The sequence below is a fragment of the Rhineura floridana genome, chromosome 2, assembly GCF_030035675.1.
Source record: "Rhineura floridana isolate rRhiFlo1 chromosome 2, rRhiFlo1.hap2, whole genome shotgun sequence".
NCBI lineage: Eukaryota > Metazoa > Chordata > Lepidosauria > Squamata > Rhineuridae > Rhineura > Rhineura floridana.
The window spans coordinates 115014492-115026558 of NC_084481.1; the positions used below are offsets into that span (position 1 = coordinate 115014492).

Sequence of the window (12067 nt, forward strand, 5' to 3'; positions counted from 1 at the left end):
ACATCAGGTGGTGAAGATCGTGGCACGGTATAGGTTTGCTGCTACTTCTCATCCCACCCCAAACACAATGGCTGAGAGAGATTGTTTCAGCAGACTGAAGCAGCTATGAGAACAAATGCTTCTGCAGAAAGATTAGTTGAGAAATTATATTTACTCAGCTTAGTTTTCTAGATAATAGTAAATATATTGTGCAAAGATATTAACTGAGCTTTCTGTTTATGACAGTCACTGCAGACCCAATGGGCCTTGTCAAAGCCTGTTAAGCTGTATTAGAAATTTACAATGTTATTATTCATCTTGATTGTCATTTGGGTCCCTTGGGGTAAAACCCAAGAATTAAATTGCAAATGCTACATCTTATTACATCACATTAAACCTTTGTGCATACTTGAACAGCCATGAGACTGACAAACTGAAATTATGGCAGCAGAAAAACTTCAGCTGTAGGAAAGTACTGACTTTAAACAGCCTGAAGGCAAGGCTTCCTTGCTTACTTTAAAATATGTATAATATCCCGCCTGTCCATCAAATGAGAAACAAGATCGCAAGGTCTGAAGTGTGTTGTAAGGCAAGGCTGACGTGAGATATGAACTGTGGATGTTATGGTTCACATCTTAGACTTTTACCCACTACACTATTGCTCTTTAGAAGTAGTTATAAAAATGCTATAGTAAAAGGTATCCTTACTAATAAGAAATAGCTCCAATAATATGCTCTGTCCTTTATAAAGTAACACCATAAGCAACTCATGTTCCAAGGACCTTGCAAACTAAAATTCAACGTAGGGGAGGGCTTAAAGGGGAGTGTCAAGGAAGAATTAGAGGACGCACCAGTCAGGAAGGTGGACAAGAACTTTATTCTCTGTCTCTCCAACAAGATGATAATAGACACTGGTAACTCCTTACCACCTAGATACAACCAAGTCCAATGCCAGTAGTGCTTAAACTATATAATGATGTTATCGTTGCATGAAGGTAAATGGAGGTGAAAATTAAATGGCAGAGATTTCATGTTCAGTTACATAAAAACCTTTCTGGCACAACTATTATCTGTATGTTTCATTCTATTCTCTTTTTTTTCAGTGAAAAGAAAATTGGAAGGATATTAAAATACTGAACAAGTGATTAGACAGGCAGGAAGAGAACCAACTGAGGGCAGAGTCACAGAACTCTAGGGCATGAGGAGACTCAGGCCAGATCTTTGTCATCCTCTGGAGACATTCAGTTGCACATGGGCATGAGCATCAACAGCAAATGAAGGAGGAGAACCAGGGCTGAGGATTATAGGGAGAAGAGTTTGTTGGGAGAGCAGGAGAGAGTTGAGGATAGGGATGAATTTGAAGGTGGAAAGTTCAGTATGGCTTCTCTGGACCTTTGTAATCCTGAGGGAACAATAAGGGATAGTGAAATTCTTTAGCTAAGGCAGTATTGGTAAATTGTCCAGCTACTTGTTCGAATTTAACAGTTTGGAACAAAGAATGGTAACTATCCTCTAGAGGGCAGCATCGATATCTATATTTTATTTCCCTACCGCCCTACCTTCAATGGCTTACAGAGGACAATAGGTATGTCTGGATCTGTGATATTTTGGAAATAGAGAAGTACAAAGGCAAGCTGTGCTAGCCTTTTTCTTTTGCAATATCTGGGATTTTAAACGAGGCTTTAATTCTTGCAATATTATTTTAAAAATTAGCTCCAGTGAATGGCTGAAGTCACAGAACTATTAATATAAGTTTCAATATGATTTGTAAAAATGATTATCCACAAATTAGTAAGTGGTTCTAATACACTTCATCAACTTTAAATTTATTGAAGTTTGCTTAACCTCAGTATAAATGTCTTTTTGAGGATATTGAAGAATGCTTGAGATAATCTGCCATTTAATAAACAAAAGCTACCATTTACTATGGAATGCTTTAAAAGAAATGGGGGTGCCACAGCATCTGATTGGCCAGATGCGCAACCTATACTCTGGACAAGAGACTACTGTAAGGACAGAATATGGAGAAACTGACTGGTTCCCCATTGGAAAGGGTGTGAGACGGGTGTATTTTAGCACCCTATTTATATAATCTATACGCAGAACATATCATACGGAAAGCAGGATTGGACCAAGATGAAGGAGGTGTGAAAATCGGAGGAAGAAATATCAATAATTTAAGATATGCAGACGATACCATACTACTAGCAGAAACCAAAGTCAGGATCATTCAGACCATGGTATTCCTGATCTCTGTGTATGGATGTGAAAGTTGGACAGTGAAAAAGTGAGTAAGAGAAAAATCAACTCATTTGAAATGTGGTGTTGGAGGAGAGCTTTGCGCATACCATGGACTGTGAAAACAGTAAATAATTGGATGTTAGAACAAATTAAACCAGAACTACCATTAGAAGCTAAAATGATGAAACTGAGGTTATAGTATTTTGGACACATAATCAGAAGACATGATTCACTAGAAAATACAATAATGCTAAGAAAAACAGAAGGAAGTAGAAAAAGAGGAAGACCAGACAAGAGATGGATTGATTCTATAAAGGAAGCCGCAGACCTGAACTTACAAGATCTGAACAGGGTGGTTCAAGACAGATGCTGTTGGAGATCACTGATTCATAGGGTCGCCATAAGTTGTAGTCGACTTGAAGGCACATAACAATAACAAAACCACTTAGGTGTTCATCCTAACATGCATACAGAAGGGTGAAATTTGTGGCTGCTGGCTCCGCCTATACACATCCTCGGTGTAATGTGTTAAGGGGGCTCTGTATGTGTGTGTGAACTGTATGTGTTGGCTCTGTCAGGATTCACACAACTGAAGAACCAGTGAATTAATAGAGATTGTGTGGACAGAGCATAGGCGGGTATACTTTGTATGTGCATAAGCTCTTTCAGATGCTATGGCAAATGTGGCCACAATCCTGTCTTCCTCTGCTTGTATGTTCAGATGAATATCTCAGAGTGAAGCCATCTTTATTTGGGGCTTAAATCAGCAGCTGTCACTAGAGCAGTGGGATGTCAAATGTGGGCTTTGTATAAATGAGAATTAGGAACACAGTTTTAAGTTGAAATACTATCATTCTCTCTCCCCCCCCCCCGATATGGATTCCAAGCTGTGAATTGGTGAGTCCTCTTCAGGCAGAACTGTCTACATGGCTGTGGTCTATTTCAGCCTTGATTCATATATATAGAGTGTACTATGTAAACAAATGTACCAACATAATGTCCACATGGTATGCCAGAACAGGAGTCCATAGTGCATGTCTGGTGTGAGCTCCAATAAGTTCACTGGTGGAATTGGGTGTAAGTTTGGAAATCAACTGGTATGGAAAATTCTGATCTGTGGAACTATTTCCTGAATGAAAACATTGTTAGTATAGAGTTATGAGCTAGGAATGACAGCAGGAGAAGGGCATAAGGATCTAAATAAATACAAAATGCCAGGGAAAGTATGTGAGTCATCCTGTACTGGTAGATGTGTGTGAATTTATTTGAGGAAGCAGACTTTGGTCATCCTGTGATGCATTTCCAAATACTCACTGTAACTTTAAATGTTTTAGGCATCCTTGCTTTCTAAGAGATGAGCAGGTTGATCATTTCCTGCCTTTCTGTGTTTGTTAAGAAACCAAGTCTGCCCTTGAACCTGGAGATCAAAAGTTAAGCTTGCAAGGATAATGATGAGTTACATTTGTTTTTAAATACAGTACATAACTGAAATAAGATTGTTCTCTGCATTCAGATGTTATTGTAAAAAGTTTGAAAGCGAGAGGTGTATCATAGCTTGAATTTTAAGCAAGCCAGAGCCATGGCTGGTGGTGATAAACACTGAGCCTTTATCAATTTAGGGGCCTATCTTGTGGCAGAACTGTCTGCATGGTCAAATAACTGCAAGATCTTCTGGTTCAGGTACTTACCTCGCCCTGCACTCAAATCATCAGGGGAGGGGCAGGGGGTTGCAAGAGAGGGAGTTCATGAGCGCTGCTTATGAGCTTTCCCAAGGAGAATCTTTGTGTAAGGTAGAAAGCAGGAGCAATAGCCAGGCTAGCCAAGTGTACTGAAAGTTCTCTTCCTCTCAGAAAAGAGCTGGGAAACATAACATATGCAGGATCAGGTGACAATTATCAGGTGGATCCACAGTTGGCTCCAGAATTGTACTCAAAGAGTGCTTATCAATGGGTCTTTCTCAAACTGGGCGGAAGTAACGAGTGGGGTACCGCAGGGCTCGGTCCTGGGCCCAGTGCTCTTCAACATTTTTATTAATGACTTGGATGAGGAGGTACAGAGAATGCTTATCAAATTTGCAGATGATACAAAATTGGGGGGCATAGCTAATACCGTGGAAGACAGAAACAAAATTCAAAGGGACCCTGATAGGCTGGAGCATTGGGCTGAAAACAAGAGAATGAAATTCAACAGGGATAACTGCAAAGTTCTACACTTAGGAAAAAGAAACCAAATGCAAAGTTATAAGTTGGAGATACTTGGCTGAGCAATACGACATGTGAGAAGGATCTTGGAATTGTTGTTGATCGCAAGCTGAATATGAGCCAGCAGTGTGATGTGGCTGCAAAAAAAAGGCAAATGCTATATTAGGCTGCATTAACAGAACGCAGAGCTTGGAAAAGTTACTTTTTTGAACTACAACTCCCATCAGCCCCAGCCAGCATGGCCACTGGATTGGGCTGATGGGAGTTGTAGTTCAAAAAAGTAACTTTTCCAAGCTCTGACCAGAAGTATAGTTTCCAAATCGTGTGAAGTATTAGTTCCCCTCTATTCAGCACTGGTTAGGCCTCATCTTGAATACTTCATCCAGTTCTGGTCTCCACCCATCAAGAAGGATGCAGACAAACTGGAATAGGTTCAGAGGAGAACAACAAGGATGATCAGGGGACTGGAAACAAAGCCCTAAGAGGAGAGACTGAAAGAACTGGACAGGTTTAGCCTGGAGAAGAGAAGACTGAGGGGAAATATGATAGCACTCTTCAAGTACATGTAACAGGGCCAGATTATCCATTATGCTTAGTAGGCTAAAGCCTAGGGGCCTGGAGCTCTTGGGGCCCTGCGATCTGCGGAAGCAGGACTGGAGCCGCGGATCATGGGACAAGAGCTTCTGAAATGCCCGCCATCCCCCCGCTTCACTTACCTTTTTCTCCGTTGTTTTTTGCGGTTTGCCATCAATCAAGATGGCAGCCGAGGTTTCCCTAAGGGGCTGAAGCCTCTGCCGCCATCTTGGTTGATGGCACGCATGTGTGCTACACGCACGCATTGCTGCCATCAACCAAGATGGCAGCAGAGGCTTCAGCCCCTTAGGAAAACCTCGGCTGCCATCTTGATTGATGGCAAACTTGTGCACGCACCCGCAAAAAAAGCGGAAAGGTAGGTGATGCGGGGGGGATGGGATGGGATGGCGAGCGGCTCAGAATCAGCATAGGGGCCCCCCTCAGCTTAATCCGGCCCTGACATGAAAGGTTGTCACACAGAGGAGGGCTGGGATCTCAATTGTCCCAGAGTGCAGGACACAGAATAATGGGCTCAAGTTGCAGGAAGCCAGATTTTGACTGAACATCAGGAAAAACTTCCTGTTGGAGCCATATGACAATGGAACCAATTACATAGAGAGGTAGTGGGCTCTCCAACACTGGAGGCATTCAAGAGGCAGCTGGACAGTCATCTGTCAGGAATGCTTTGATTTGGATTCCTGCATTGAGCAGGGGGTCAGACTTGATGCCCTTATAGGCCCCTTCCAACTCTACTATTCTATGATTTTATGATCCCATAAGTTTGTTGGTCAGGGTCAGATCTACCATTAGACAGAGTGAAGCAGCCTCCTCTGGCGGAAGATGCTGAGGGGCAGGGAGTGGACAGAATTGTGTGCAATCCAGCCTACCCTGTAACCACTAAGTGAGCCTCTGCCATCAGGTGCAATGGAAGATACTGCCCTTTCACTAGTGCTGATGTAATGTTCTACTGCCGGTCTGGTCAGCTTCTGTATCTGGAATTGGGAAGGTGCCATCTCTTCCTTCACATCAGACAGCAAAATGTCTTGGGCTGGCCCTGCTCTTTGCTATGTTTGTGTGGGGTTTTTTTTACTGAATTTTAAATTGGTGTTGTTGGTCTGGGAGAGAATATTTATTTAATATTTCGGTACTTTTTCATACAAGTGTTGTGAAAGTGGTTTACACAGAAGCAAATTAAGCCAATTAAAATACCATAAAAACATGAAAGCTTAAAAAAAGAACAACCCATAAGTGAATGAATAAAAAGCAGCAGCAGCTGACAATTTAAGCTTGGGGGAATAAAGATATTTTTGCCTGTCTCTGAAAGGAAGATAAGTGAGGTAAAGAAGTGGATCTCCTGCAGAAGGGTGTGTGTCACTGCTCAGGCTCTTCCACAGGGAAACGCCTGGCCTTGGCTGATGACAATATCGCATAAAAATGGTAGTTGGACAAGGCTGGTCTTAATTGTTGAGGGGGAATTAAGTGAGAAGTTGAGATTTTTAGGATGCAGCCAGTTTAGGTGTTTAGCAGCCAAAACCAAAACTGTGAAAAAAGATGGAAAACAATGATGTTGTGAGGACAAAAGTATGTAGAGGGATGGGGATGCACATTGGCCCTGTCCCAGTGTTACCTGGCTTGTGCCCTCCAGTCCAACCTTTGCATGTTTAGTATGAATGTCTGAAAGGGACGTTTGCTTGACTGTGCTTACAAGCCTCCTCATGATTAAGAAACCCACCTTAACCCCCTCAAAAGCAATCAGGAATCCTGCCATATTGGGGTTCCGGGTCACAAGGAAGTTTGTAAGTATCCTTGCAAACAGGCTTTCAAGCCCCCTTCAGAGCTTTGTCCTATACATGTGAAGTCTAGGGGTGGAGTGGATATGCCCAGTTTACCCAAAGACATTGGGGGCATAGTTGACATGCCCCCTGGCTTCCGACTCATTTTTGTCCAGGCTGAATACATTTTTGCCCACGTGTCAGAAATGACCTTATTTGTCCTCATTGATATACATTTGTCAAGAGGTGGGCAGGCAGCCCTATAGCCAGGGTGAGGCAAATTGGTGCTTTGCACTCCTCTCCCTAGATTTTTTTTTTTTGGAAAATTGTCTTTTTAATTAGTGACATGACAAACAATGACAGCCTCCATTTAAAGAATGACATCTTGTTTTAAAAACAGAAGCAATTTAAGAATAGGACCCTCTGAAAAATTCAGTCAATAAGGCAGGATGAATGCACAACAAAAGCCTAATCTGGAAGAGCCCCCCAATGTCTGCTCACTCAAGATTTTCCCAGGTTGAGACTGGATTTTTCATATCACAATCACCCTATAATAGCTTATGTGATCCTGAAAAAAGCCCCAGGCTTTATAGTAACATGACCCTTAAAGAGTTAAATATTAGAATTTTCTATTATAGGCTAGAGTTAGACCTCTGCTGTTCAGTTTCAGTTGTGTTCTCTACCCAGCCAGCAATAAAGAAACATGTTTGTTTGCCTGCAGTAAGAAGTAAGAGTTTGCTTGTTTTGTCATTATTATGATGAGTAGAGCACGGTTGGATGCTTATTGCTATAGGATAAATTAAAGAGATAACTTCAAGTGATCTGAAAAAATGGCTACCCTAAGTTACTCTTTTAAAGCACTCACAATCATAGTGGCTATTTTTTTTCTTGAGTACTTGATGGCAAAGGATGAAAACAGCCCCAGAGGAACAGAAACATTGCCATGACACTACAGTTAGCTGTCTGACTGACCACCTAGACCTAGACTTTGATTCAGGCCTAATTTCTGATTACCCCAATGTGTGCAGTCCAGCATGAGGCCTTTTCAGGCTTTCTAGACAGAAAAGTCATCCAGCAACTAGTAAAAATAAATCTAGCTGCTTTCTACAATTAGTTTCTAATTAGTTTTTCTTACATTTGAAAAAGAAAGGACAGCTAACCTTAATTTTTTATAAATATTTACATTACTTTAATTATAGGAAAAACTGAAAGCTGCAACCGTTCTAAAATATGATTTTAGATTATATGCATTTTCTCTCTCTCTGAAAAGGTGTGTTTTTTAACCTACAATTCAGAAAGCTTTCTTGCATTTTTAACAAGCATTTTTATAAGTTTACAAAAGGAAGTCTATTATACAGCACATATTTTACAAATATTTCAATTTCATTGACTTCAACAAGTAAGTTATGCATTTTTGTTTGTTCTCAGCACCGTTCTACCTAAATGCTTGACTATGGTTGCATTGTAATGTGCTTTTTTCCCTGTTTCTAAACCGTTTTTTCGCATTGTGCTGAATTTTTGTAAAAACAAGCTCCTCACAGTTACAGCATAAACTATTTTGTTTGTGTTACATCTTTTGGTATCCCCTTGTTTGCTGTATCCTTAACGTCCTTTTTTCTTATGAAACAAAAATATGCTAGTCATTTAATTCTGGGTGTCCATACTAAATTCTTTGTTAACTTGACGTTTACATAGCTCATTATGTAAGTTAACACATTTTCTACATGGAGAAGGAGAGGGAAGATCACTGCCTTTCTCTTTCTCTGGCCTGGCCCTCACATCCTTTCCACCAATGAATGGGAGAGAGTAAATTTGTGGGTGCTATACTCCTCCCCCTCAAATGCACCACTTAGAAAAGTGGCTGTTCCCCATAACAAGAAATGCTGGCTCCAGGGCTGAGGACACGTGAGTTCTGAATCAATGTTTATATCCCACCTTCTGTTGTGGAACCCAAGGTGATGTACATGTAGTTCCAAGCCACTCACCCACATTCAGATTCTGACCAGACCCAGACTTGCTTAGCTTCAGGAGGGTGGTGGCCTCATGTGTCTTCAGACCATACCCTAGGACTTTCAAGAGCAGGTCTGTCTTGTCACCAAGGTATGAATGACAATAGCCGGGCCTCTTTTCCAGTAGGAGGTGGAACTGATGATTAAAAGCAATCAAAGTTTATAAAAGAATGTGTGGGCCTCTACTGCTATCTGATAATCTAGGAGACTTGCTGGGTACATGAGTACCTTCAGATTATCAGCTTGCTTCTCAAGAAGACCCCATCTGGATAGGAATAGCATTTTCATGACCATCTGGTCCACTGAGTCTTCCCCCACCGCCCTGGACATCATCACAGGCTTGTCTGGATTAAGCTTACTTTTAGCCATCCCATCCGGTGCATTACTAATCTCAGATACTTGTTCAGGATAGCCTCGACTAGACCTTGAGATATGTTGGAACCTATAAGAAAAAAGTAAGGAGAGGGGAATCTGAGAAATATGAACTGGGGTATAAGAAGAGAGACTGAATGTGGTACTGAGTAAGTAAGTAAATTTAATGTTGTAACCACAGGTCATAACACATCAAATCAAAATATACACAAGAACATTAGTACATTATATGTCCAATAGGATTCTAAAGCATTAATACATCATACATTCAAAAATTAATAAAATAAAATGCCGCCCTGGGCTCCTACTGGGAGGAAGGGTGGGATATAAATAAATAAATCTGTGAATTCAAAATGTCAAATAGTAGTTACAACACTAATAAATTTAGTCAGATGTTTAGCAGGATTTGCAGATACAGATCTCTTTCTGATTTTAAAAAGAGTAAAAATGGTTGCTTGATAGCAGACATAAAGAAATGCATCTGTCAACAAGTAGGTGATACATTCCACTTCTGAGCTGAAGCTGGCAATAATTTGACCCAGCATCCTGCCTCTTATTGCTTCATAAAAAAGGTAGTATAGGACATTGCTGAGTAAAGAGGTTCAATTCATTAGTCCTTGAAATCAGAAGAGGTTGTGATGTACTATTGTTTTTTTTAAAAAAAGCTGTTTCTTGTGATTCTTCTCATATTGTTGAGTTGCTGGTATTGTCACAGTGATTAACATTCTGTCTGCATTGAAGAACTAATACTGTGTAATTGTGTATGTTATTTTTAGAAACAGGGAAGGTCTATACTTGGGGTAGAGGAGACTATGGTCAGCTTGGATGGAGCGGAATGCTACATAAAGAAAAGCAACAGGATGGAAAGAGATCAACAGAACACTGTTTGAAACAGCCAATTGAAGCTCCTGTTCGAGTACCCAGCCTCACTGGAGCATCTGAGGTAAGGAAAAGCCATGGATGTTGTTAGTTCTAAACATTGTTTTGTCTCGGGCTCATTAATTTGTGAAAAAAAAATGTAGGTCTATTGTCAGCCTTTGGGGCATAGAGCAAGGGATATCTGTGGTCCTTAGGCTTTACACATCAGGAAGGAGCATCATAGCAGTGGTGGCAACAACAGCAGACTGCTGTCTTGTACCTCTGTGGTGGTAGATGTAGAAGCAGTATCTGATAAGTTGGGGCTCTTATTACCTGGAAAAGAGAGACCCATTTTCTCAGCAGTGGCACTACAAAGAGACAAGTTTCCTAAATAGAAGTCTGTGTCTGTGTCTGATGATAATGATTTCTTACCCGCCCTTCAATATGAGGTCCCAGGGCAGGTTACAACAACTTAAAAATGCAATATTAAAATCAGTTAAAACAAATTACAGTCAAGAGAACAAGGTGGGTCCTAAAAATGTATCTCCGGAGTGTCAAAAGCAGGGATAAAGAGGTGGGCGTTCAGCATACAACAACTACATTATGAAGGTGCCAGATGCATGGCTGTGGAGAAGGAATTTCACAGCTTAGAGACTGCCCTATTCTGGGCCGTCACCCAAATTCCTAAGGGCAGTGGAATTACCAAGAGGGCCCCCTCAGCCAATTTTGATATCCAAGAGGGTCTGTAGGGAAGGAGGCAGTCTTTCAGATATATGTTAAGAATGATCCCAAGTGTTTCTGGTGTTAAATTTTGTTTGACATAATTTGGATATGCCTGGCTATTTTTTTCCTGCTTAGTAATAGCACATTAGATTTTAGTGCATCTGTACCTCAGTTTTTCCATGTACAACTTTTACTACTGTCTGTACAGTACTGACAGGTCAGGCTGTATTTTGTGGAGTTGAGAGTTTCTAGGGACATATATTGAAATGGAAAAAAAAGCAGTTGCCAAAAATTTGGCCAATTAAAAAGAGCAACTTTAGAAACGTTGACTACTGTGAACTCATGGGTGGGAGGAGGTGAGAGTTTATTTTATTAATAAACATCTTAGTGAGCTCAGCAGTGTTTAAGCTGCTACTGATATAGAAAGAAAGCGCTTACAGGCTGAATTGGATAGCTAAAACCTTGAGATTCCAAATATAATCAGATGATAGCCTGACCACTGTTGTTCACGCATTGGTAACCTCCAGGCTGGATTACTGTAATGCACTCCACTTGAGGTTGGTCTGGAAGCTAGAACTGGTGCAAAATGCAGCGGTGAGACTGCTCATTGGGGCAGGGTATCGCCTACATGTCACCCGGCTGCTGAAAAAATTGCACTGGCTGCCCATTTGCTACCGGGCCAAGTTCAAGGTTCTAGTCTTGGTGTACAAAGCCCTATACAGCTTGGGACCAGGATATCGGAAAGAAGGTCTTATCCCTTATATACTCAGTTGATCACTGCACTCTGCTGGTGAGGGTCTCCTGCAGATACCATCTTATCAGGAGGTCCATTCTGCACAACACAGGAAACGGACCTTTAGTGTGGCGGCACCTACCCTGTGGAATTCCCTTCCCTTAAATATTAGGCAGGTGCCATCTCTGTTATCTTTTCGGCACCTATTGAAGACTTTCCTCTTTCAACCAGCCTTTTAAGTTGAGACCTATCCCAGTCTGCGTCTGTGTTGGAATTGCTTTTAATATGTTCTTAAACCTTTTTTTTAAATGTTTTTTAACCCTTTTTACTTAAGATGTTTTTAAAGTTTTTTTAAAGAATGTTTTTAAAGTTGTTTTGTTTCAATGTATTTTAAGGTCTGTTTTTATGACGTTTTGATGTGTTTTTAGTGCTTTTGTTTGCCACCCTGGGCTCCTGCTGGGAGGAAGGGCGGGATATAAATCTGATGATGATGATGATGATGATGATGAAGAAGAACCTAAATGGAGCTGACTTTTTAAAAACAATATTGACAGTTTGTCACTTGCTGGCAGTAGCCACAATCCAGCAATATAGCTAAAAATGGGG

General features: G+C 41.0%; 1 protein-coding gene across 6 annotated transcripts in view; it reads left to right on the forward strand.

The window, feature by feature from the left end:
• The window catches only part of SERGEF (secretion regulating guanine nucleotide exchange factor), a 143619-nt gene that overhangs the window by 25030 nt on the left and 106522 nt on the right, over nt 1–12067 (forward strand). For all 6 annotated transcript variants that reach the window (XM_061610223.1, XM_061610224.1, XM_061610225.1 and 3 more), the window contains one exon: nt 9924–10090. In XM_061610223.1, the coding sequence (XP_061466207.1) occupies nt 9924–10090 (167 nt within the window). The remainder of the gene's footprint in view (nt 1–9923; nt 10091–12067) is intronic.